General features: G+C 40.6%; 2 protein-coding genes across 5 annotated transcripts; both read right to left on the bottom strand.

The window, feature by feature from the left end:
- Positions 1 to 121: 121 nt before the first annotated feature.
- Positions 122 to 27,272, bottom strand: LOC103365250 (LIM domain only protein 7-like). Of its 4 annotated transcripts, none has more exons than XM_008292661.1 (30): positions 27,190 to 27,272; positions 26,927 to 27,027; positions 22,986 to 23,056; positions 22,457 to 22,526; positions 21,030 to 21,136; positions 20,520 to 20,550; positions 18,086 to 18,199; positions 17,840 to 18,005; positions 16,494 to 16,647; positions 13,449 to 13,508; positions 12,596 to 12,731; positions 11,983 to 12,113; positions 11,609 to 11,792; positions 10,805 to 11,422; positions 9,146 to 9,487; positions 7,926 to 8,040; positions 7,099 to 7,260; positions 6,774 to 6,949; positions 6,593 to 6,656; positions 6,404 to 6,463; positions 4,681 to 4,706; positions 4,423 to 4,530; positions 4,248 to 4,331; positions 3,783 to 3,970; positions 3,239 to 3,291; positions 2,984 to 3,161; positions 2,707 to 2,898; positions 2,501 to 2,609; positions 1,014 to 1,116; positions 122 to 692 (listed from the first exon to the last, which is right to left on the bottom strand). In XM_008292661.1, the coding sequence occupies exons 2-30, from the start codon at positions 26,993 to 26,995 to the stop codon at positions 670 to 672; spliced, it is 3,894 nt and encodes a 1,297-aa protein (XP_008290883.1). In that variant the 5' UTR covers positions 26,996 to 27,027; positions 27,190 to 27,272; the 3' UTR covers positions 122 to 669. The 4 variants fall into 4 exon arrangements, with proteins under 4 accessions (XP_008290883.1, XP_008290890.1, XP_008290876.1 ...); XM_008292668.1 differs by having other exon boundaries at positions 1,016 to 1,116; positions 6,774 to 6,859; XM_008292654.1 differs by lacking the exon at positions 27,190 to 27,272 and adding an exon at positions 27,158 to 27,184 and having other exon boundaries at positions 1,016 to 1,116.
- LOC103365244 (LIM domain only protein 7-like) lies at positions 13,662 to 16,417 on the bottom strand. The gene is made up of 2 exons (XM_008292643.1): positions 14,874 to 16,417; positions 13,662 to 14,329 (listed from the first exon to the last, which is right to left on the bottom strand). Exons 1-2 carry the CDS (start codon positions 15,227 to 15,229, stop codon positions 14,185 to 14,187), a joined length of 501 nt encoding a protein of 166 aa, XP_008290865.1. The 5' UTR covers positions 15,230 to 16,417; the 3' UTR covers positions 13,662 to 14,184.

The raw sequence follows: 27,272 nt of genomic DNA, 5'->3' as shown, positions 1-27,272 counted from the left end.
ACTATCTAGGCATATTCAAAGACATTTCTACCTACAGTGCAACACGGAAATTTCAGCTTCACTATGCAACCAATGATGCCACCGTGTGGTACACAAATGAATCACAAATAAAGAGCCCTTCTTGATTATATTCAGTGCACTTTATTTACAAAAAGGACATTTCAGTTAAGATGCCAATTTTCATGTGACAAATATATATATATATATATATATATATATACCAGTGATTTATCCCAATGTGCGCGTGGTGAGTTTACAATAGAACAGAAAGTGCTTCAGTAAAATGTGCTTTCATGCCTGGGTTACAATAACAGCCTCTTACGAAATTATCTGATATCTCTAATGCACTATTGGGTAAAGAAAAAAGACAGCACACAGATGCCACAAATAGCAACACTATCATTAAAATTAAATCAAACAATAAGTCCCATCATTACTTTATTTCATATATTAAATCTAAATTTCCTTGGAAATAAATTAGCAGAAAAAAAGAACAGTCAAACTATGTGTCGTCTAATTGATAAAAACAGCGATTAAGAATCATACTTGCTTGTGGATTCACAGGTTGTCGAGATTTATGTTGTAGCATGGATTAGGAAACAGAAGTCAGATTGGCTATGAGGATGATATCATCTCATTTATTCTTCAATCTGGAGTACAGCATGCTGGTCACATGGGGAGGGCACCAGTGTCTAAAATGTAATATAAATAGAAATTAATTGAGTTTTACCTCATTCAAGACTGTCAATAATCCTACATTGAGACCAGAGATAATTTTAGAATTATATTGTCCACAAATTTGCTTTAAGTATACATGTGGAAATAGTTGTTGCTTTTCCACAGCAAGGAAATTAACCATAAAAGTAGCAACTGTGTTGACAGAGAGTCTAACAGAAGCAGAAAATATCTATCTAATCTAAAAAAGCAAATGATGTGTGGTGCAGAAACTGTGAGGTGTGACATGTTTCTGAGAAAATCGCTGAGGTCAGTGTCTCACAAAGACCAATACTCACACTTGAGTTGGAAATAGCAGAGCTCACAGTGGAGCTTCCTGTTTCGGATTCGGACCTGGGCTCCAGTCTCTGTTCCTCCGAGATGTCGACAGCAGCCCACACACTGAGAGGAGGACGCAGAAGTGAGAAAAGAATTCAGGGACGACTTAAGAGAAATCCTGCTGACCTGTAACGTGGGCCTATTGTGTCTAAATCATTTCACCAGATTGTCCGCCACCAAAGTTCACAACAACTAAGCTTTGTTTTTGCATGAAAACACGTGAGAGTACAGAAATATTACAGTTACAGAAGTGAACGGACTTTTTACATCTGCATGCTAATGAACCTAGGTCACTGGTTCCACAGTCGGTGAGACTTTTATAATAAGCACCTAAAAGCGAAGCAGGACAGTGGGCAGGCTTCCTCCGACCAACTAATGCACCAAACAAGCAACTGAGAGAGAAATGGCGCACAGCACTACTACAGACCAACAGTCCAGAAGCACTACAGACTAGAAAACAGACTGTTAGCAAAGAGAAAAGTATAGAACGGTGTCAGAAATGCTCCCACTACCAAAAGCAGAAAGCTGATATTGTGTGATTAGAATACAGACTACTTTGAGACTCCTGCTGACTTCACTGAAGATAAGGTGTGGTCACATTAGTCTTAAAGTTTTCCCACAAAGGACACCCCAAAAAAGCATGTCAGTAATACGCAGTGGGCATAATGATGGTGGATGTCAGATTTCCCTCCAAAGGTTGTGCAAATTCTACAGAAAACATCTATGAATATTAGGTTATTTCCTAATACTCGCAACAATTTGCGGCACTAATTCTGCAAACGAGTGCCATCAAAGTGCTGCAAAAGAGGAGATGATGCAATTAAAAGGAGCGAAACATGTCTGGTTTGTTTGAACTATATTAACTGTATTTAGAAGTTTTTGGTCTACAGCTCATGCAGTCATTTTCAGATCTGTTCTCCAAATAATGTGACTGACTTGACTATTTGTTTCATGCTCACATGTTCTCGTCTGCTCCAGTGAAGAGATGAAAATGGCAGCAGGGTCTTGGATGACAAATGAATCACTTGCTTCACGTACTTCATGATTTATTGTCGTTTCCATTTGTTGCATTCTGTTTAGAAATGACACACTGTCTCCCTGCTCTCAGCTAAGAGTGAAAATGTTTTTGTATCTGGGACTTTAAAAGTAGAAAATTAAAATGTGTATAATAACAGGTGCAAGGAAATGCACTTGAGAAATGAGAAATGCATTTTTTTTGTTTCGTAAATGCGATTTCACACTACAAGAGCAGTCTCACACAACAGATCACGGTTTCTATTCTAAACGCACAGATCTCAGCTTAGAAAAAGATGAACTCTGACCTGTGAGACTGAAGGACCTTGTACCAAAACTGGAATCGCTTATAGAAGTGACCGAGAGCTGGAGTAGTTATTCACAGCAATTGGAGCTATTGTGACCGCACCTTAACCCGTTCATGACCTCTCACCTGGAAACAGGCGAGGTGGAAGCAGAGACTAAGGGCCTCTATGACCATGGCTGCCCCACTACCCAGGACACGCTCACACACACTGCAAGTCCTCCTGCCACTGACCATCCTGGGGCATCACATGTTAACAGTATGAGGCCAAAACATCAGGCAAGATATAGAAAATAACACATGCACAAGGCTCCATATTCATGTGAATTACCTACCTGCCATTAGGAGATGGGTCCATGGATGTGTTTCTTTGGGACAACATTGCTCCAGTGCTGTAGCGGGAACAGGAGTTCCTGCTCGGAGCACAGAAACCTGCAGCGGCCGAGTGCGGACGAGGGTAACTCGGGAACATAGCCGGTGAGACTGGGGACTGACGCAAAACATCCAGGTTGTCCAGCGAGTCATATCTGCAGAAAAGACATCACAGCTCATGAAACGGTGCAAGGAAGTCCTTAACACCCATTTAGAATGAGGTACCAATACTGGACCCACCTCTTCATAGGAACCCCAACATAGATGGGCTCCTTGTAAAAGCTGCTGCTGCGCTGACGGATCCAGCTGTTGTCGGTCAGAAGCTGAGTCCTTTTCTTCATTTCGTCCAAAATCTGCTGCCGTTCCTGCTCGACCTTGGAGACAGATTGTCCTTTTCTGTTCCTCTGATCACCTGGACCTATCAACATTTGGGGGGGTTAGGACAGTATGTCTTTAGAACAGAGGGGAATATGATAGCACGAAGAGTGAACTGACCTTTTGACTGTTTGTGGGAGACAGCCAGTACTGGGGTGGACAAGGACTTTGCCCTGTGGGAGAAACACAGTACACATAAAAATGTCTTATTTGTAAATCTTAGATGAGATTTTTATTTTTTTATTTTTAAAAAAAAAGGAAAATCTCTCTTTTAGCATGTGCAGGTCGTGTCTCCTTTCATGAAAGGCAATTCATTATTCTAATAAACGATAAACTTGACATGCCGCACCAGGACCTTCATGTCTAAAGCTGAATACTGAGAGCAAATAGCTGTAGTTTGAAGCCGTACAAAGTCTTTGAAAATAAGTGAAAACTGGGCAAAGCTTGTTCTGACCTGTGTGCAGGGGACAACTGAGCGAAGCCACAGGAGCCATCAGCCCTGAGATACAGCGAGAGCAGCAAGAAAGGCGAAGCAAAAGCAACAGGTGGTGCAGCAACAGCAGCAGCAGCAATGTAAAAAAAGAAATTACATTTCTCAGACTATACTTTGTCTGCACCGAATGAATTTTGGGGATATTTAAAACAAGAAAAAAGCTTCCTTTACCAGTCTTTTTCAGCCATCTTGTCATCCTGCAGTCCTTGTACATTACTTTGAGGTTTTCCTCCTGCATCTTTCAGCTCTCCTCTGTTGGGGCTCAGCTCTTCTCCTATGGATTTGTTTGTCAGTCCATTCACATGGAGCTGAGTGCAGACAGGACTCCCCCCGCCACTGTTCATCTCAAAGGTGTTCTGCTTAAATGCACAAAAGAACCCCCCAAAAAACGTAAGCATTACACATGTTGTGCATTAAAAATGACATTATACACAACAACACTGGAAGTTAAAATGGGCCAGAGTGGGATTTCTAAAAAAAAAAAAACACTAAAGGAAATCAGGAGCAGCAGCTTCAGTGTTCAAACACATAGTAAACAAGTTATCTTACTTTATAGTGACTAATATTCAATAAAATAAAATCAGATAGAATCAACCTGCAACTATAAAAACAGCAGAAAATCAGAAAAGACATTACCCCTGACTTGGAGACTCCCATTGCATCCTGTTGCGCCCTTTTCCATTCTGCCTCCAACCTCTCCTGATCTCGATGGTACTGTTCCTAAAAAAAGAAAAAAAATGCTCTATACAACATGTATAAATTTCATGTGAAGAATATTTCTGTTACTGTGTTTGGAAAAAGGAGTCTTCACCTGTAGGAGGCGCTCCTGTTCTTCCTGCCACTTCTCCTGACGTCTGCGATCCTCCTCGCGGTCCCACAACCAGCTGGATGTGGAGGGGCTGAGGGATGGCACCTGGAGCTGGTGATGCACACACACACTGATTACAGACTCAAACATGATCAAAGTGCAACACATTAACTCTTTAAACACACAAGTAATGTATATTTGACCATGCATAAAAAATACAAAAAAAGACAGCCTTTGATATACAGTGGTATGGTAACTTACATCAGATATTGCAGATTCTGAACCTCCTGTGTGAGAAAATAATTGGTTATAAAAGGAACACCATACAGTCATATCACACAGGTCATACATAAGATCAAACATAGACTGGAGACACATTAGAACAATCAATAGCATTGTGAAAATGCATTGGATTACACAATGGCTGACCTTGCATCATGTTTCTTTTTCTTTTCTTGTGTTTTTTGTGTGCCTTTGCCTCATTTCGCACTACAAAATAACATCTTCCTAAGTAGCACACAAAACACTGGGTACATGAGCAGCTTTAAAAGCCCTGCTAAAGGGCCCAGTAGTTCCTCTGTTCACTGAAAACCAAAATATGTTGCACAACATGAATGCAGTTTTACTTTTGCTCGTTGTGCACCTTTACCTGCAGGACTGGATTAAAAATCTGTTCACAAATAAAGATTACCGTTGCCAAGGATCAAGTCTGCGTGTAAGTAAGCGCACTACATTCTGCGAATGTATCCCCAGTCTAAAGATGTCTCACTGCAAATACAGAGAAAGAAACTGTAGAGCAAAGAGTGAAGCATGCCATCGTAAATAAGAGAAAGGTATCCATGCGCTGTATGACAAACACAGATCTGCTTTGTACACTTGCTGCTGATGCTTCACAACAAACAGTGGATTTCGCAACATCCATCATGCTGCTCAAAATAATAAAAAAATAGAAAGAAATACACACAGTGCAAACATTTACCACACAAGTAAACCCATGAGCTGAATCCTGCAGAGCCTGAAGAGAGAAGCCATAGTATGACACACATCAAATTCATTAACAACCACAAAGGATGGCAACACAAATCAATCATTGTGCCGAAGAACGACTATTGAAAAGTTATTAATCAAAGGCTGCAACCCATTAGCACCAAGAGAATGCAACATTACAGTAAAATAGGCAGTTTGTTGTACAGTGTGTAGAGTTGTAGCGAAGTTGATGAGTATAAACTATTATGAAATGATCAGTGCCATCAGCTCTGTGGTTGTTGGGTGAAGTTGTGCCGAGTGCTGTGCAACAACAAGTACCGTTTCTCGTTTTACCTCAGTTTACAAAAATTTAAATAAATAAATAAACAAATAAATACTGCACGATAAACATTAATTTACAGAACTGCAACCTCTTTAATAGTTGTCAGATTTGGTTTGTGGTTAAGCTGCTCTGATTTAAACACAGTTACGCATTTTCTGATTCCTTTTACAAACCCATCCATCCATTATCTATACACCGCTTAATCCTCACTAGGGTCGCGGGGGGCTGGAGCCTATCCCAGCCGATCTAGGGCGAAGGCAGGGGACACCCTGGACAGGTCGCCAGTCTATCGCAGGGCTACACTTAGAGACAGACAACCAAGCACACTCACATTCACACCTACGGACAATTTAGAATCACCAATTAACCTCAACATGTTTTTGGACTGTGTGGGAGGAAGTCGGAGAACCCGGAGAGAACCCACGCTGCACGGGGAGAACATGCAAACTCCACGCAGACAGATCCCGGTGTCCCCACCAGGATGCGAACCAGCAACCATCTTGCTGCGAGGCAACAGTGCTAACCAACTGTGCCACCTTGCAGCCCCCTTTTAAAAATCGCTTCTTAAAAAAAAAAAAAAAAAAAAAGCCTGCTGAAAATATCTAAGTTAGCCAAGCCAAGCACCAGCCACCAAAGCCGCAACACAAGGCATCCACACTCAAACTAGCATTTTACCTTTCTGGTTGAAAAATTCTGTCCTCCTTTTCTGATTTTTGCTAGTGATCTCATTATAATCTACATGCAAAATGAGGATGGCTGAGGTGAGAAATTACATTCACATGCATCTATGGAGTTGTTTTTTTTACACCGTTGCCATATTCTTTGTAATAATATTGCTATTACAAATGTCATTCCTGTTATTACCTTTACTTGTGGCTGTCCTGAGGTTGTCAGAAAGCACTCCACCCATGACTTTACCCTGTATTACCTGGGCAGGTGAAAGAAGACACCACAACACCACAACATGAAGCTGCACTATGAGGAAAAAGAGCTTAGGAGCATCCAATTTTGAACTAAAGGCTTAACTTGATAAAACATTGCTCACATTGTCTGACTGCCCATTGAATTTGGACACTTTTGTGACTGCCGTTTCTGCAGAGGCAACACCGTTGGGATGGTGATCAGGGCAACCTATTAAAACAGGTGCAGCAGCAGTCAGATTGAGGGTCACCCTGCTCTGGCCTGGCAGGCTGCGATGACTCCCATCGCTGGTGTTCCAATCTAATTAAAAACAACCAGCCATCAAACCCAAAGTCACGCTGTAAACCAACGTTTGTGACCACCGGTTAGAAGTTAGAGGTTAAATGATCACAGGCAATTTCAAGGAGTTGGCAGAGGGCACGATCGTCTTTCTAGGCTCATTATCTCACCCTTGTTGCCAAAGCGTCGGATGTCCATGGTCAGGTTGCCAGTTTGCAGGGCAGACGCCATTTTATCCTTCCACTGGTTGTAGTTCAACTGTGTCACTGGAACTCCATCAACGGCCACAATCTCATCGTCCACATGCAGCTGGCAGAGCTCCGCCGGACTGCCTGAGGAAGGAAGAGGCATCAGGAAAATGAGGAGACATGAGAACGAAGACAACATTAAAAAAAAACAAAAAACAAAAAAAAGGTACAGGAAATATTTGCTGGGCATGAGGTCGAAAGGAAGCCACAGTTGGTTGAAAAGTGGGCCAGTAAGCCAAAACTATGTAGCAGCGGGTAAGTGACACCTCGGTCACATCTATTTAAATTATTCATTGAGTTTTAAATCACTGGCCGCAAATGCACACAAATCTTCAAACTACTAAATGGTCATTTCTCTGCACATCTACACAATTATTCCAATCAGTTTGAGAAATCAGGATCTATCAACTATTTCGACATCTCTTCTTTCTAAGTATAAAAATTAACTTTCCTCCTAGCATAATAATAATTGATCTAATAATAACGGATCTAATAAGCAAATTTTTTGATGCCCAAATAGTCTAACTTGAACAGTCATGTGTTCTAAATGCAGGCTGTGTGAGCAAATTTCCACTTTGCAAAACAGAACATATCATGTGAGCACCGAGTAGCAACACTATATCTGTCACGGACTTGTCGCTGTTCCAGACAAACACCTGATCCTAATACCGTTTCCCCCTTAACTGTAATGTATTCCTCTTGTGAAAGAACTTTAGGAATCCAGATTTATATTCAGCCAAAAATCTTACCAGGTTGAATAAGTTTCACTCTCGCCCCCATGGAGTCCCAGTGCGTATGGAAACCAAAGTCTGCTACGCTGTTGGGTTTAAGAGTGAGGCTCACTCTCATGTCACTGTGATCCACCTAAAACAGACAGACACACATTCGCCCAGGTAAAGGTGACACCCCATGATCCAATGTCCTGCGCTTCCTGGTGAAATCAGAGACAGAGGCCTGCTACACAAATATAGTGAATGACCCATTTGTTATTATTTTCCTGTCGAGAGATGCTGATTCAGTTGTTTGTGGCTTTAATGAATGGTGATGCAGCTTTAAATTGAGTAGTGTTTGAAATCTCATCAACCTACATTTGCCCAATTAAATGAGGCTAGATTCGTGAAAACACCTCATAAACAGTTTAAAAAATGTAATCACATATTAGGCATTTTATTTTTAAATAAAATTTAAAAGTCTTGCATGCACATACACAGATGTTTTCAACAGTCTGCTGAATATACTGCTCTAAGTTTAGACACACCAGTAACAATGTCATAAAATAAGTTGTCTCCTTGCAGGTTCTACAAAACTAACAATGTCCCCTTTTCATGGCGTTCCGGCTTGTCATAGTACAGCTATAAAAGCACCTGTGAAGCGAATACCGATAATGATGGTTCTGTTCCATCAGGTGTCCGCTAAGCCATGACAGCCAACCAGCATGTGCAACACCAGCCCCCCTGGAAACTGGCTCACCTAAATGAAATACAATCATTTTTCATTACACCTTTGTTTTTCCTGCAATGACCCGTTTCCTGCTGCAAAAAACAACGTCCTAAATACTCCACAATGCTAATATTTGGCTCCACACTACCAGCTACTTATGATGTATTTTGTAAGTTATTTTAATGACACAATCTTAATTACATTACAGCTTATGTTGCAGCAATTTCTACTAACTCTTCCTCTCAGATCATGATGGTGAAAGCCGTGAATAAAGCAAACTACTTTACAGCTAGGTGTATGGATACCGATTAGTGCTTAATCACGTTCGAGTAAAATAGCTTAGAACTGCTCTGGAAAGTAATTATTTTTCATTTAATTTTTCTATAGATCAGCCGGCATCTTCAAACAAACGTAAATGATCTGATATTCCTTAATAAGTTTGATCCATCATAATTAAGTACAAGATTTTCTAAGTTGTTTACAGTTTCCCCCAAGTGCATCAATACATGCACACAGAAAAACAATGTACCTTTGGGACGTCAGTGCTTGCAGTAGACGGGGGTGTCGCATTTTTATTGCGGTGGGAGGTTTGCAGGTTTGAATACGGCTGGGGCAGAATCTGAGTGGAGGGCAGATGGGGGTAGCCATTATTCTGAAAGGAGGCCCGGCTGGGGATGCTGGCACCATTCACCTCCTTCCCCTGTTCTGTAACATTCTGCTTCGCCTGGCTGACTTTCTCCAGTGTGACTGACGCCTGGTTCTGACCCTTCAGATGGGCGGTCGCAGTCTGTCGTATGAACGATGATTTGGTGGGTGGAGAAAGAGAATCCTCTTTCTCACTGTTCAGCAACACATCCTGATTGTCATCTACCTGGAGATAAACAAAAACAAGATGTGCTCAGGAGGACAGTGCAGATAGATGTGATCGCAGCATCTACTCTGCAGCACTCAGATGTGACAGCACTGATGCAAGACAGATGGGTGCTGAGTGTCTACAACTGCCAGACTTGCGCGATAACAGAAAATGTGTAATCTTGTAAGAGAGTTCAAATTGTTCACAGTGGTGCAGCAGCACGTCTATTATTAATGAGGTGGGCGATCAAGAAAACAAAGGTAACACAAGCTCGCTCACATGTCGTACGTGCACAATTAGGACACATTCCCACCCATGCATGCACGACACGCTCTCATTACACAAACTTTAACTTTATAAGTTTCTGTGCAAACTGCCTGAGCGTTAAACTGCCATTCAGTCAGAATTATAACAATCCAGACTGTGTAAAATAACATCAGCAGGTGGCAGGTTTTCTTTAAAAGCCTTTACACTTTTGCAGCATAGGAGAGCATTTGCAGTTTTTACTGTAGAGATGGAGACCCATCTACTGTTTATCAATGTCATGCCATTTATCTCAATCACTATAATCACCAGTGTTCTGAGAGCACCTCAGTTTCAAATTTGAACACATTTCGAGTTGCAAGAAAGGATCTGAAACCTGAATGAATCATAGGCTGAAAAGTGATAGGGTTGTAATAAAAATCCATTAGACCAGTCCAGGTTTTATTCGAGGGCGGCAGAGAGGGAAGTTAGTAGTTTAAAAAAAAAATAAAAAATGTGGTTGGCAATGCTGGAAAAATATTTTGTCTGTGCCTTTTTGGATGACAAGAAGTTACCACTGAAACATTTCATTTAGTGTCTCAAACCAGCTGTGCAGTAATAATACTTCTTATAATGAATAAGACCCATGAAAAGACCAACATACACCTCCACAGATCTCCAAAAGGATCAGTGAGCAACACATTTGCAATGAATGACATGTTCCTTCTTTATGGTGGCCATGGGCACTGTAGTTTATTTTAAGGTTCATCAGAGGTTGCTAAGTGATGCCAAATGTGTATCAATCTGAAGACTGTTGAATGCAATAATGATTTTTGCTTGAATAAACTTTACTACTGCTGTGGTAGAAACTGTCATTTCACTTTTTAAAATGTTTAAATTATGTCTTCGTGACCCATTTTTAATTTTTTTTGTTTTGATATTTTCATGGGACCTTTCAAAAAATGGCAAAAATGTATTAAACAAACCCTTCAAACTGAGGAAAGAACAGCTTAGTTTGTGGATAATATTTGGTCAAACTGGAGCCTATTTAAAGAGCAACAGTGCTACAGCTATGACTACCCGTGAACTCACACTGCACAGCCTCGGAAGTGAGGACACCCTGGACTGCTTCGTCCCAAATGGTCTGGCTGTGATTGCAGAAGAGAGGCGAGCTGAACCCTCAGACCGACGGTAACCTCGGGGAAGGCTAGCTGAGCCGGACCACGACCCAGTTCTCGACAGGTACTTGTAGACGCCTGCGGCATGCTGGTCTTTGCCAAGATCCACTGCTGGTTCCCAAGATGACTTCTGGCGCTCCTCGTTGGACTTGTGGTTCTGATATGACAAGTCTTTCAAAGCATCAACTCCAGCCTGATTGACTGCATCAGGATCAATGCAGAATGAAGGTTTGTAACTTGACGTGGATGAAGTGGGATCCCTGTTGCCGGTTGGTTCTGCAGTGCAGTTTGGCTGCGTAGCTATGACAAGAGTGGAGATTTGGTTTGTAAAGACATTTTGTGGCCGGGCCAGTTCCAGCGTGGACTGGAAAAGTCGTGGGCCGCCCGGGGCTTTGACTTGGGTCTGAGAGCTGAAAGGCTGGTCCAGAGACGGTGTGGTGGCTCCTGCTCCATCTGAAGCCACAGAGGCAAAGTAGGTCTCCTCTCCCAGGATGTTTCCATCAGAGGCAGGCATGGCTCCAACTGATGATCCCTGAGAGGAAATGGGTCAACAGCGTAAAATAAAACAAAATATTTGATTTTCCACCTTGCACAACTGCACCTGAGAAACCTTTTAGGTCATCTTTCATGTGGGCATTTTGACCACAATAATAGCAAAGTAGCCAGAAGTATTCATTCAGACCAGAGAGGAAAAAACAGAACCTCAGTGAAAACTTACCCGTGTGTGGGCTGAGTTGTGTTGGCTAAGTGGAACTGTGGGGCTGAAAGGTGATTCGATGGCGTAGCTACGGGCCAGCAGAGCTCGAGTGTGCGGCCGCAGATCAGAGCTCAATGGTTTGGATGGGGGAGAGGTGGAGTAAGGACGGGGGGCTGGTTTATGCCTCCATGGTGACTGCTGTTCTCTGGGGCATTGGCAAGTAAGGGAAGAGCGGCAGAAGAAGAAAACATGCGTGTCATATTACATGAGGTTACAGTGTTATCAGGCCACACACACACAGATGCACACAGACACACACACACACACAAACACACACACAATTGGGTTGCAACAGGGTTTTGGCATTGCAAACTTGAGATTTTCCGTTGCTGTACCTCTTTGTCAGTCCGCCTGTACTCTTCACAGCTCCATTGGTCATCTGGTTTATAACATGCTCTCTGTCTAGTGAGTTCCTGCGAAGGTCAGACTTCGTGCTCCTGCGACGACTCTTCCACTTTGTCAAATCCTGGAACAAACAAAAGCCATTGTAACTGTTGCCTGTGCGCATATAACTATATTGACTGCTATTATCAATAGTTAACAACTCAGACACAGATAGAAAGTACTGAATATCATATCTGTTTGTTGAGAAGAAAAGTTTATTCTTGGCCTTGAAAGCAACAATTAAGATAATTCAGAATTCTTCATTGGCATGGGCATGTTTAGATACTTGTGAGCCTGTCTGGAGATGGTAATTGTAATCTGTAATCTTTCTTCATCACATCAAGATTCCCCAGTTAGCATGTTATTCTAAAAATGAATTAAAATGTACTTTTTTGTGGTCAAAAGGTATAAAAAAAACAAACAAACAAAAAAACACAACTCGGCAAATCTCGTCTGCCGAAGAACATGGCGTAACACACTTGAAAGCTCTTGAACAGCTACTAAATGGACTTTGTAGTCAGACAGTTTTACCAACCATCTTTTTTGTTTTTAGACTTGACTTACATCCTGCCACTGAGCTTCGCTGTCCTTCGCAGCAACGCTACACTTCCTATTGTCCTGGCCTTCATCATTATTAGTGTCTCCATCAGGAACTTTGCGCACAGGGTAGACCATCGGGATGTCACTGAGGGATTTGCTCCTGGTTAAGACAGACAGAGGCAGGACACTGGAATAATGATGGATATGCACAGCAAACAATATGTGGGTGACATTGCAGCTTAATATTGCATGAAAGTGACACTTTTGAACACCATGTAGCAGAACAAGCATGATCAACAGCAGCACGGCAAGGCAGAAACATGCCGGCAGTTATTGTATGCACACAAACACACAACATGCACAACAGGCCACAGCATTATTAGCTCTAACGCAGCACATTATGCATTCAAACAGCAGAATCCTTAGCCAAGTGTGAGCAGGAGTGTAGCATGCAAGTCAAGTAATACAGCAGTATAAATGGCAACAGATGTTGCTGTCTGGATAACACAACAGCCATGACTTGTAACAAGTAATAGCACTGCTGTGGGCAACAGAGGATGTCAGATGTGACATTCAAATAACTTACAGCAGCATTTAGCAGGTGGTATATCAATACCCTGACATAATTTGATGGGAGGAACCAAGTTTGTGATTACAAACAATCCTGCAGTTTGTCATAAATCCCACTGTCAAGTCTGGCCAGAAAATTAATAGTGGGAGGTGTGCCAAGTGCTCCATCTTTATGAAAAGGCAAATGATGTTTACAGCATAATTTCCTTCATAGGCAGACTGAAGGCAAACAAAAGCAAACCTGGATGAAGCAGCAATAGAAGCAGGCACGATCAGAGTGATCCAATCTCAGAAAATTGGGACTTACCATATCCAGCCAGGGTTAACCTGAACTGGTCTCTCAGGCCTGACCTGGATTTGATATGTTCTACAGAACCAGAAAAACATCAGGTTTGACAAATGCAACTAACAGCATTAACAAAATGATGAGGGGCAAGCCTGTCCAGAATCTCCAAACCCATCACACACACACACACACATTCAAATATTGTGCAGAATGTGAATTAGTCCTTTTAGACAGTTTAACTTGGGAGAACATACTTTATTTTTCAACACCAGTGTCATATTCACACAGGCAGTAAACTGGAAACATTAATGCTGGCATGAAAGGTGTTATAAATAACGCGATTGTGTTATGGCTATGGAGATCTGACCATGCATGAGTCATGTTTAACCATTATGTGCAAATGAGTCACTCAGCGTCATGCTGTCAAAATGTCTTCTCATCGTCAGCACTACAGAAATAGAGTAAATGCCAAATAATACAACATGTAGTACTTAGGAAAACATCAGTAACAGTATTGAACCAAAGCTTCAGAAAACATCTTGTAAACAAAGCAAAATTTGCATATGTTAAGAAAAATAAAATCACATATTTTGCTGCTGATTTAGAGATTTGCAAATGCGAAAATGACAAGTACACTTTGGCACTTATGAGACAATGAGATAACGAGTATGATAGTGTGATGAGGCTAATGACAACAGTCTAATGCAGTGTGTATTTGAGACTGTGCACGTTTTGCATAAAAAGTCCAGGACAGGAGTCAAGGTTCAGGCTTAGAGAGAATTTCTTCGATGTAGTGCGGAGGCTCTCCAGATGTTGCAGAGATGTTTTTCTCAGTAGCAGATCTCAGGTGCCAGGAAATGAGGTCAAAGTCAAACTCTTCAGCAAAAGCCAAGGCTTTATGGCTACAGTGAAAGAAAAGGAATAGAGAATGCAAGAAATGGGTACAACATGATCAGCAGTAGAACCTAAAAACACAGTAAGTCTTATGATGAAAAAAAAAAGACTAAATCCGCAAAATGCTGGGTTCAGTAGTTTTAGTTTACATCATCGTTCTTGCAAATTATTGCTAGTTAGTCCCCTGTGCTTAGCAAACTAGAATTTTGTTTGCTTGGTGTAGTTAAGCTGGGTTTCTAAAATACCATATAATGCTATAGCCAAAAACAACAGCACGCATGAACCCACACACAACTGTGCCACACAGCAGATTATTTTAGCATTACAGAAAGAAAAAAAATGGTTGTACTTTATATACGATTTCAAAGGAGTTAAGACCCTGCGAATGCAGCTGTTGCTTGATTGTTACTAAAGCAATGCATGGACCATTTTTGAACATTAGGCGGTATACTTTTGCAGTTGCAGTTTTTTCTTTTATTAGTTTTTATTAAATTGGCTTTCATACTTGCAATATTGCATCATGGAAAGGGAAAAAAAAAACAACACACAGACCTGAGGCTCTGCATTTTATGATACCAGGGTCGTCTCTGGGAACCAAGGTAGATCCTGCGGACACGAGTCTCCTCTTCAGGTGTCCAATATTGGGGTAAGAAGCGATCATAACTGGGGTTGGTAGATGTCTGATGGAGGGTCTGCTGCACTCGTCGGAAATACAAATCATCTCGGACAGGATCCGCCTCGGCATCATCATCTTCCGAGTCTTCCTCCCACAGAGCTCGCAGGAAAAGTTCTTCATCAATGACATGCTCAGAAGGAGGTGTAGTGAAGAGCGGTTGAGGAGATAAAGGATCATCTACAGAGCTGCAGTAAAGAGTGGTGTACTCACGTCTATGTGTATTCACAGCCATGATTTTAGATATAAACAGTGATAAGTATCGCAGGATTCATCTCTCAAAGCTGCCCCAAATGTTAAAAGGCAGAAGTGTCACTGATGATTAATGCATTGAGGCAAAATCCTTTTTTTTTTGTTATTGTTAAGGTTGTAAAGATTAGGGTCGCACAATGTTTTTCAGTTTCCAAGCACTAAAGTTGCAGGTATTGTGGTTGAGTAATAACAGAATCAAGCAGAACACTGACATCCACAGTTGGTTACACAAGAGCTGCATGGTAAAATGGAATAGTAGCATAAAAACAGAGCTCACTGTCAGCATCCTGGCCTACAGTGGCAAATACTGCACAATGTCATTGTTTTCTGAAAAAATGCAGACGCTGATGGGGCATGGGGGATTGGTAGCCAAAGAGAACTTTCCTCGTGATTTCTTACGAAGTTTAGCATTAACTGTAACACACTTCAGATATTGTTACAGCCTGGTGACTTGAAACTAAATTGGTAAAGTGACTGGCAAGAGAAAGTTTACTTAAAACAGCCTAGTTTTTGTTTGTTTTAAATGTGCTTATTGCTTAAAGAACCAAAGATACTCAAAATCAAAAAGGTCAAAAACACTCTTCAGCAAAAAAAAAAAAAATGCCATTAAATAATAATTTCTTTGCCCACACAATAAAAAAAGGCACTTAACCTTCAATCATGTTCAAGATGACGGCTTTTTTTTTTTAGGTGCTACAAAAAGAATTAATTATCAGACATCACTCAGTCTGGACGGAAAATGTTGATCTAATGCAGGAAATAAATTCAGGTTTAGGTAAATACCATAAAAATACTTTTTGTGTCGATGGAAAGAAAAAGTTAATACGAAGTACATGAATGTGTGTACGTTCATGTCTCATTAATGGATTTAGTGCATACACAACTGCAAATTAGTAAAAAGCTTCAATCTGTCTGAGGGCAGAACAGTCCTCAGCTGCTTTGACAACTGACATTTGATCTAAAATGAGTTTGAACAAAGAACAAAGCGCTGTATTCCACTAGCTGAATTTAGGAATTGTATTTTCTGTGGTTCCAAGATGAAATAACACATAAGACAACTATATGTTAACCCTTTTAATCACACTCTACAATGTGCACATATGTTCAGACGTAAACACAAAATGAAACCCAATATTGACAGTGGAGATAAATGCGGATTGCACTTTTCTCAAATATCAGCTATGGATAAGTGAGTTAGTAGCAGTGTGTGAACTTTCTGTAAACAGCAGCCAACACGGATGCAGTACCTGGGGAGTGGACTCGCGCTGCCTTTTCCAGTCTCCTCTCGTCCTTGTTTTCTTCGAAGAATCGGTGTTGGGATGTAACCTTTGCTTTGGTGGGCTGAAGGCTGCGTGTTCTCCATCTTGAACACATGCTCAGCTTCTGCGTCACTTCCACAACCTGGACATGGCACAGAAAAATGGAAAATAAGCAACAGCATTTAGATGCATTAGATGCATTTAGAGTTAAAACAAAACCTAGGCTGAGAAAAAAATAAACTGAAGTAGGAATCTATTATGGTTAACAGAAAAAGGAAGAAGGCTGCGCATTAGAGAATAACAGAGAAACCTTTCTTGGATCACTGAGCCTTCACACAGCCAAGCCTTCAGGGAGCACCAGGCCGAGGTATTTTACCCTCTCCCATCTCTCTCTCACACAGTTTTATCACCACAGTGTGAAACTTTCCACAATTCTTCACTGACGTGCACTGAGCCAGGCACGACTGCATGCAGACAAATGACACACTGAGATAAGAGGATCAGCAGCTCAGAATGTTGTTGATCCAACAAAATTAGTTTGATTGAGCGTAATAATGGGGCTGCATATGGAATTGTCAGCTTATTGTAATTCATGAGCTTCTGATGAATGCAGTTATTTTTGGGCAGGTTCTTTTGCACACTGACAATAGCAGGTTGATCCTAAAGGGAAAGTTTGCACAGAAACAATATAGGCAGGTTTAGTTTCCTCCAACAAAAGAGTCTTAGCACTACAAATGCTAACTGCATCGAAAACAATTCCAAGCATCATACTCAAACTGTATTTATAGTCAATTTTCTTATTTTATCCACTGAAGTCTGAAATAGACTGTTTGAAAAACAGCTACCCTGATTGAAAACCTCACAAAATGCTCCTAACAGAACTTTGTACTTATGAATTAACTTTGTAAACTGTCCAGTGTTAAATAGTCCAACTTCAATTTCATTTAATAATTTTGTAGATTTGTGTATATGAATATTTGCTAGGGTACCTCATCTTATCTCGTGTTTTTCCAAATCTTCTAGTGGATTAAGGTCAGCAATGAAGAGGTGCCTGACACATATTCTGATGTATATGTTCAATTTATATCTTATGCACAGATGCAAACAAAGATAAAGAAGCTCAAAGCTAAAAGAAAAATATGTCACTCACAGCCACGGTGTGTGATCATTGGGTAATTTCACAGTTTGATCTGCAAGAACTTTTCAGTCACTATGTGCAACAGCCAAGCAAAATGTGTTTTCTCATAACTTGAGCAGTGTTGCTTGCAAGATGTGCCAGAATTACTGACTCGAGATTGCATGGAGGACACACAAACTACTAGACACTAAAATACCTTCACTGTTTGATCGCAGGGCCCGGGAGTTCAGAAACTCAATGCTGTCCACAGAGTTTCCTTTCTTATAGCTCGATCGCATGCTGCTGCTTTCCTCCTTCTCTGGGTACCGGCACTGTCTGTATCCACCGTCCTTCACGATCGCGTTACTTCCCTCATCCAGAGACTGGATTTAAAAGGCAGGTTTAATGCAGGGAAGAAAAACAAAAGTACTACAGCTGTTAAAAGCCTAGAAGAGCAGCTTACCTTGGACAAGGCCAAACCTAACAGCCCCTCGAAGGCCTTGAAATGAAGCTGGGGGCCACTGTAGAAGGCATCTAAGTGAGCCTTGCGACCCAACCAGTAGATTGTAATGAGAACCTGAGAAAGAGTGGACAGAAACATGCACACAAATCTGATCACATACCACTTTCCACCAAATCAAACATAAACTTCTTGTACTTATAAGTTTAACTGCTTTTCCTGACTCACCTAAGTTCTGAAAAAAAAACAAAAAAAAAACTCCCAATTTGTTTTTCTTTCTATACCACAGCATATGACATACTTTTCCCTCCACAGCATCAGCAACAACAAAAAGCTTCCGCTGAGCCAGAGGTGCACAGCCTTCAAAAGATAGTTTAAAACACTTTACGTGGCACCGAATACTGTTGACACTCAGCCACACACTTAACAACCATTAGTAAAGACAGTGAGTAAAGGCCAGTAAAATATAGGCCTCTACCCAGCATTCAGCGTTTTAATCGCTCAGCAACTAAAGCATTTTGGAGACAATTTATTTCTCATTTCCCTCGAGATGAGGGATACACTTTTGAGGGACAGCCTCTCTCACCATCACAGACCAGCAGGCTGCATTGCAAGAGTAAATCTGTATGTTAACAAAGCCATCACAGAGCAGTCAGCCGACAGCACACTGCAAGTCAGATAGATTCCACCCCCACCCCGTGCCAGTCCTATGTAATTGTGTCTCTATAGATTTCTCAGCCTCTGTAGCAGCTTTACCTTACAGGAACAGTGAAAGCATTCACTGATACAGATGCTATCTACTAGTGTCAGTGATCAGTGTCAATGTAACAAAGAGTTGTTTTTTGGATTTTTCCCGAAAAATGATGTAAAGACACTCAGCATAATACGCAGTTCTTACTGAAGCCAAAAATTTATTTCAGTTTTCCCTAATTTATACAAGCTGGAAATATACAAACATCAAGCGCACGTGTCGGTTGTAAGCACGGGGGCAGGGTGTATTCATTATTCTCTAATACCATGCCATGCATGTCATGACAAGGAAATCATTTCACTATATGCAACAGGTCACCACAGGTTAATTCGATATCTGCCGTGTGTGACTTTATTTATATTCTGCAGAAGCCCTTAAATCATTAAAGTGCCGTCATCAATGTTATGCAAGAAAGCGTTATACTTTTACAAATGAGGACAGAGATGAATGGATTCATAACAATCCTGCAAACAATTCTACAATGATAGGCAGTGTATGTAAACACTGATCATGGTGCCAATATTTTTGCTGCAGCAGCAATATTAGTGAATAAGCTGCTTCATCACAGATGCTACACATGCTGCAGCCTTGAGCAAAACAAAATAGATGTACATGAACAAAAGGTCTTAATCCATCCATGTTTGCATGTATAGGTTGTTTTTTATTTTGGCGTAATATTAAAAGGTATGTCTGTCTTGATTTAATGTAGACCAGCTAAGTACTTTCTGGACTTCCAGAATTAAAAACAAGAAAAACATGTTTAAATGGGCCAAGAATTGATGTGCTTGGATGAACAATAATAATTGAGCTGATCAGGCTTAAATAATTTCCCTTCAAAATAAATACACTCAATCTGAAAGTAATGTTTTTTGAGGGTGTTGGTGTAATGGCATCACCACTGTATATACAAACAGTACTCTGCTGTGTTTTGCAAGTTTAAAATATACTGTATGAATAACTCAGTTTCAACCATTTGTGAATCTGGTTGGAAACCTGAATGAAAAACTGGATTTCAATGGGAGCAAATTGACCTTAATTGGTTAATTCAAAGAAAAAGGCTAAACCCATTTGAAAGAGAGAGAGAGAGAGAGAGAGAGAGAGAGAGAGAGAGCGTGCTAACAAACAGCCTCATTACCGAGTCCAAGTTTTCAGCTATTGTGTGATTCAAATGAGGCTTCCCAGATAACCAAACAAGCTGATAAGCTTTGAAACATGTAAAAATACCAGCAGTGCACATAAGCGTGTACACACACAGCACCCATGTGTTCCATGCACACAAAACACACACATACTAATAACAGATAGCAGTTTTCAGATACAGTTTAAGCTGCAAAAACAAAACCCTGGATTGCATTTTGGCACAGAGTAGCAGGGGTTAAATACCAGATTATGAGGATATGCCTCAAACTCAAATCAACAAAACAACCCCCTCGACTATCATCACTTTGATTCTGAACAAGTCTTGATGCTGATGGGGTTTTGGCACCAGCAGCAGGAGCTAGAATCTGTGCCCTACAGCTACTGGTAATTGGGCTGATAAATAGTATGTTGACCACTGACTATCTTGCATGCAGGTAAATTTAAAGTGGGTGAAGTAGAGCAGGACAAAGCTGCCTTTAAGGCTTTATAACTCACTGTCCAAGAAAGAGAAGCGAGAAAACACATGAAAAATGAATGTAAACTTACATTTTTGAGTCGTCTGGTGCTTTCGTCTCGCCTAAAATTAAAGTAAAGACACAAATAAATGGCTGTATAGATGAGTGTTAGCTCTCTTCTTGCAATTTTCATTATGATTGTGTACACAGTTGCATCACTAAAAAGAGCAATAAATGACAGCCAGATAGAGAGTTGTTCAGGGAAACTGTACAACACAGGAACATCTCAAGTGCTCTCATTTGCAAACTTGTACTAATCAGCTACTTATCAGGTTTTATAGAGACTGAGCTGCCTGCTCAAATTAATGTGAAGCTTGACAGGCAAACTTCACAACTTTATCAATGCAAAGCAGCTCATTCACATTCTGTTAACACGTTTAAGCGCAAGTATCGAACAGGGCGTAAAGAGCACTAAGCACAGTGGATACTGACAGCATGTTTCAAACATTGATTTGATCAAATTTCCTCAACAAATACTGACACACTGTATTAGAACACATAAGTTTGCACGTTCACTTCCACTTCTCGATGCCAACTTTACCTGAGTGTCACACGAGTCGACAAGTCCTGCAGGTCACCCGGATGGAACAGCTGTGAGGCGTTCAGTCCCAGTTTTCCACAGGCTTTCAGGAAAACACTGATATTATCCTGAAGTATCAAAGTCACAGAGACAGCAAAGGGGGTAAGATGAAGAAACTGTGGAAAACTGGAGAATCACATACTGATGTTTGCAATCAACCAGTGTTTGAGTCATACCTGTGCATATCCATAGTCTTTATTATATCATATTCTTAGCCTTATTGTACTTCTGTATTTCTTGTCTTGCTTCTCTCATGCTTCATTCGTATCTGGCTGCTGTACTATGAACATTTCCCCAGTAAGAGATCAATACAGTTTGTGTTATTGTGATGTTAGATAAGTTTGCAAAATGCCATTGCCAACTTTGCACAGCTGAAACTGCATCATCTAAAAGCAAAGATTTTCACTGTTGTCATTATTTTGTGAGAACTAAGTTGAGTGTAACCCCGATTCTGCTTGGCTGACTGTCACCTATATCATAAGACTACACAAGTCACCATGATTGTTGACAATAACAAATCATTTTAGTTGCACTATAACTGAACTTTGTTACTTGAACATGGAGGGTTAGTCAGAAAATGTTTCAGAAACCTCCAGTCGCAAAGAAAAAGAGCAGGACGCAAGATTCAGCTGTGTAATGATCAATAATTCTGTCCTTTTTGTAATATATAACAGTTCCGATTCCAATGCAGAAATAATACAAATTAACCCAAAATAAGACAAACATTCACTGAAATTAACAATGTCAGTGAAAGCTAGAGGATATTTATTCTGTACTTACTTCAATGGATACTTGAAGGGTAGAAAATCAATACTGACACCTATGTTAAATATTTGCATTTGTTTTAAGTACGTTTCATTTTCAGCTAATAGATTAAAACATGCAAAACCACCAGCATGGCCCTTCAGGCTGTCAAAGTAACTGCTGATTCTATGCTGCCTCTGCATCTCACATCCCTCTATCACCACCAGTCATGCATCCACTGTTGGGCTCTGTCTATTTATTGGCCTCTAATGGGAGGCTGCCATTGATCTTCCCCTGCTCTTGCTTTGGGCAGTTTTGGCAATTATACTGTATGAAACCACTGAAACACAGCCCGAAGCCAAAATAAATAAATAATAATTAAAAAAAAAAAAAAAAAACAGTCTTCATTTGCATTGATGTCCAATAAAAATAAAAAAACTTCACATCAGCAGTTAGATTGTCACACTCAAATGCAGTTTCAGGTTCATTTAAACCGTCTCGCTGTGCCTTTAACAGGAAACCACACAATGTGTCAAAACTTCCTGGCTGGCAGGTGCCGTCTTATTTTCTTATGCACTTAGATGAAACACACACGCATACATCAGATGGCTGAAGTGTAACGTCTAATACTTTCTAACACTCACCAGGCCGGCGATGGGAGTAGAAAGCCTGTTCACTCTCTTGATGATGCCAGGTTTCAACTGGTTGATTAGGCTATGAGCAGAAACAATAAATTGGCAAACAGATTATAAATATTTCAATTTTAGGGGCTCAATAATCCAGACTTCAATTTTCGATAAAGAGATTACATACAAATAAATAAATAAATCCAGACTGTAGCTTAAATAGAAGAACCACAAGCTTTGAGCTAACTATGGTAACTGACATCCAGGTTTAACTGCTAGTTTATATCTGTTGACAAATGTCTCAGATTTGTCTGCCTCATTGCTTTTTTGTACCCATTAGCTGATGCTATCAAAGTCAGCATTTATTTAGAGTGTGCTTTGAAGAAAATGACCTGTGCTCCATGGAGGATGATATAAAAAACAAGAAGCTGGCATAGAAGTTGTATTGGATGGCTGATCATAGGTTTGCATGATAATTTATGTTGGATTTGATTCCTTAAAATAAAAGTAAGACCTCATTAAAGTTGAATAACACATCGGTACTCACTCGCAAAGCAGGACTCCGTTCTCTAAGGCGGCGCGGAAGTTATCGCAACCAAACGATTTTCCAGTCACTTCCTAAAGCAAATAAACAAACAGACTCACCACTTAGTTTACTCACTGACCAGTACAGTTTAAGTTTCTTTTTGTTCCGTACTTTACTAGTCAGACTGATGTGTTTCAGACAAACAAAACCAAAGGTGTTAACCACTTCTCCACACAATAAAACTGACACTGCAATGGGACCTGCACAGCTGCATTTTCATTTGCATGCATGTGCTCCAAAAACTACATGTTCTTTCATTAAGTGCTGTCTACACTAATTGACAAGTAGAATGTTCAAGTACTGCAATGTTGTATTCAAGTGTACGGTCCATTAGTCTGACTCACTGGATGCAAGTATGAGCCTGACATTGGCTGTGCATTTCAGGCAGCTTTCTCTTCCCTTTCTACAGGTTACCGTTTTTTAAATGATCAAACAACCTGGGCTTGCAATGTACACCTTAAAAAACTAAAGTTTTACCAAGGATTCAGATTGTGCAGTAAGGCAGCCCTGCTTGTGATGAATTAGTCAAGCTTACCTCCCTGCGTGCAACTGTTTCACCATTTTGGTTACCCCGTCTGTATTTTGAGGGGAAATGGTTGCTGTAATTCTGCCTCAGCTCAGCTGAAAATGACAGTAATTGGTTTAAAGAAATATAAACATGCCAGGACTGTTTCCATCTATAGCAGAATGGTCATAAGGTGCAGTCAGACCATCTGGAGCTGCAGAATAGTCTGACAATGTGACATGAACTGTCTTTTAACAATACCTATAATCAGTGCGGACTGAAACTATGAAACAGAGTGCTGGGTAGGGACAGACTGATTGTCAGCGTTGTGGATTACAGGGGCCAATGTTGGGTATTTTTCCGATTATAGTTATTTTGCATTAACCAATTATTGATAAATTAAACACAATACTTCTGGTCTAATGCAGCCGTCTCTCTCAGTCTGTACTCACCATGTCATTACAGCATTGTCTCCTGAGAAGAGACACAGCCCACAAAAACTGAACAACAAACCAGGACATTAGCTGCTTTCACAGTGGCTACGGCTTCCCTACAGGCTAGCGGATAAATTTGGAGGCAGCAACAGATGACCCTGAAACAGTGTCTGGAAAACAATGAGAAAATATTGCCTTAAGATCTGGGCCTCACTGGGCAATTAAAGAAAAAATAAATAAATCAATAAATAAATCACAAATTAGAGAAAGAAAAAAAGCAGAAGTAACTGCACGAGACAAACTGTTTAATCTCAACTGATCTCAACGTAAACAGGAGTGTAATCCTTCCCATTGCTAACATACACATTCAGCTTAATCCTCACTGATGAAGAAGCCTAGTTATGAATGACAGGTTCCCTGCTTTCGCAAGCTGTTAAAATGCAACATTTACTGTATATTGGTTCCAAATGCTGGTCATCAATCGTTCCTGATTAATAATTGGCATCATTTTGGCCCTGAAAATCCCATATTGGTTGATTGCTAATGCAGCTTGTCTTTGCAACACAGGATTTAAAAAATGTCCTACTAACAGATTGTACAGTTCACATTTCAGTGAGACAGAGTTGTTTTGAGAGCACAGAAACGACCGAGGGGGTCACAGTGTTTTAGATCGTTGCACATTAGTTGATAAGGGACCATAAATATAGACCGAAAGATATGTTTGAGGAAAATGTGGCAACAGAGTTTGTCCTCATGAGAGCAAAAGGATGAGTTGGTCCTATATGCACTCATGCTAATATGAAGCTGTTGAGTGTTAGTTCGTGAAACAATACAACTATAGCAAAAAGAAGGAAAACATAGTTTTGGTTGAACTTAATTAAAAATAATCCTTTAGCTCACAATGCATGCATTCCACTTTTTGTAGCTGTTCCTGTCAACTATAAAACTAAGTTAAGTAAATTAAGTTGAGCTGGGTATCATTAAGATTTTTGCCTCAAAATTTCTCCAGCTGCAGCATAAAAGCGAATACTTACAAAATATCTAAGAGCAAAAAAAGCCATAAAAAATGTATGCAGACAAGTATTCCCACAAACATTCAAAAGATGTTTTTGGTCAAAACAAAGAACACAACATAACCTAAATGACTGTACATGGCAGGAACAAGCACAAGGCAAGGGGGTTTTGTAATGAGGACATAAAAATGGGACTATTAAGTTTCGGCTCCATAACTAACAGAGAGTCCCAAAAGGCTATTCTTCTCACTAATTAGTCCCCCCAGGAATCCACAATCACAATTCGTTTTTAGTAGAGCTGGGCACTGGGCATGGAGTGGATGCTTCTCAGTGGAATCAGACAAACAATGCATTGCAAGGTTAACACAATACAACACAATGTGGCACTGTGCTGTATTGTCTGTTCTGCAGCATCAAACTTTAATTGGTCATCTCTAAGAAGAAAACGAAAAAAACAAAATAAAACAATAGTCCCTAAGAAACCCTAGATTAAAATGAATTTCAACCATATGTTCTTAAGTGTGACTTTCAAACTTCTCGATACTGCTTCATTTGTTAAAGAGAGTTTGTGAAAGGATCAAATGAATTAATTATATCACCCGGGGTGAAAAAAATGTAAGAATAACTTGACAATGAGCAATCAATTAGTCTGCAACAAAACTGAGCAAAAATGCCAAATATTTGTTGGCTCCAGCTTTTTCCAAAGCAAAGATTTGAAACTATTCAATGTCACACATAGTCATTAAGTTGCAGCCTAGTGAAATTTAAAGAACTGATTATTTCTTCTTAAGGAAAAGACGGCACTGTTCTAAACCAGAAGAAGCTGAACTGTTCTGCTTCTTTTCCCCCCACAAACTAGATTGCCTGTTTACATAATGTAGAAGAGGCCGATCCATTCTCATTTCTCCTCGAGTCCAGTCGGCATTAAGCAAACATTTCCATGTAATCGCGGCCGATGCGGTGCTAATGATGAATATCAACACATTCTGGGTGGTCTGATATTATGATAGCTTGTTATTCTGCAACATGTAGCAGGGATGTGAGTCCAAACACATTCCCTATTGTGATGTGGTGCATGGAAGAGTTTATGACACCCTTTAAAAGGCAGCATGCATTGCTCCCCTCCTGTCTAACACACACACATCACTGTTCACCCAAACCTTTCATCCGTCAGTGCAGGAAAACAGATGGGTAAAATTGGCATGGGGCGTTCTGCCAGGAGAGCACTGGACAAAATTCTCATAATGATCTACTCAGACACAAGTGACATTAATGGTCCCATTTGGAGTTGGTCTAAATTCAGTGCCCCGTAGTCTACAAGTTGTGTTCATTGGCTGCGATATAAATAGTGCAACTTTTACAGTGCTCGGACAGAAGAGGCAAACCTCGCTTTGCTAAAAAACCACATCCTGACAAAGGCTGACTGTTGTCATGTGCCACAGTCGTTTGCTAAGAGCTGGTGCAGATTTAACCCATCTATTGCATCCTTTCAGGAAACAGAAACCAGAGCTCTCAGTGGAAGGCATGCACTCACTTGTCTTAATTGTAAACATTAACCAATTATCTGTGTTTCCTCCATTTGAATGTCCCTCTGAAGCCCTGTGCAGTCAAATTATTTCTATCTGAACAACCACACAGGAGGCAAACTCTTACCTGAGTCTTATCAAGGTTTGTTTTGCATGTGGACTGGACTCAAAGATAAGCCTGTAACTTTGGATTTAAGAGTGACTCATTTCCTAAAATATAACCACTAATAGTTGTTTTTTAGTGAGTCCCAATGCACAAGGGGATTTTTCATGGCTGAAATGACTTGTTCCCTGTATACACAACAGGTTAAATGACCAAATCTCCACATGTATTTGCACAGAAAAACGTGGAGGAGCTAAAATAAGCTGCACGTCTCTGAAACAACTCAGGAGGGGAAAAAAGTGATTAAAGTGAACCATGTACCTCAATCCAGCGCTGAGCCTCGCTGAACGCGTCTGCACAGCTGACATTGGTCTGCTGGCGCCACTCCATCTTAATCTTCTCAACAAGCAAATGGCACAACTCTGATGGAAGAGCAAGGAGAGGCAACATTTGGTTCAATTAAAGACAAAATGCGCCACCAGCCAGCACATAAGTTCAATTAATGTCAGCAAACATAAGGAAAAGTCATGCTGTTTGACTGAAAACACACACATATGTTAATAAACAGCAGCTTGTTTGGTCACCTTACGATCCTGTGCGTGGCTGTTCACCGGTGAAAGCTCTTCCCTGATTGACATCCAGTTTATCACTGGGCTCTGCGCACTTC

The sequence above is a fragment of the Stegastes partitus genome, unplaced genomic scaffold (assembly GCF_000690725.1).
Source record: "Stegastes partitus isolate 25-593 unplaced genomic scaffold, Stegastes_partitus-1.0.2 Scaffold19, whole genome shotgun sequence".
NCBI lineage: Eukaryota > Metazoa > Chordata > Actinopteri > Pomacentridae > Stegastes > Stegastes partitus.
Note: the sequence above shows the minus strand (reverse complement) of the source record. Positions and strands in the feature narration are given on the sequence as shown.

Coding starts and splice junctions, on each gene's coding strand:
- LOC103365244 (XM_008292643.1), bottom strand. CDS start 15,229: ATGGCTGTGAATACACATAGACGTGAGTACACCACTCTTTACTGCAGC. Junction 14,330..14,873: donor CATAAAATGCAGAGCCTCAG/GTCTGTGTGTTG, acceptor CTTTCACTGTAG/CCATAAAGCCTTGGCTTTTG.
- LOC103365250 (XM_008292654.1), bottom strand. CDS start 26,995: ATGGAGTGGCGCCAGCAGACCAATGTCAGCTGTGCAGACGCGTTCAGC. Junction 6,950..7,098: donor CCGACGCTTTGGCAACAAGG/GTGAGATAATGA, acceptor GTTTTTAATTAG/ATTGGAACACCAGCGATGGG. Junction 2,610..2,706: donor GACCCATCTCCTAATGGCAG/GTAGGTAATTCA, acceptor GTGATGCCCCAG/GATGGTCAGTGGCAGGAGGA.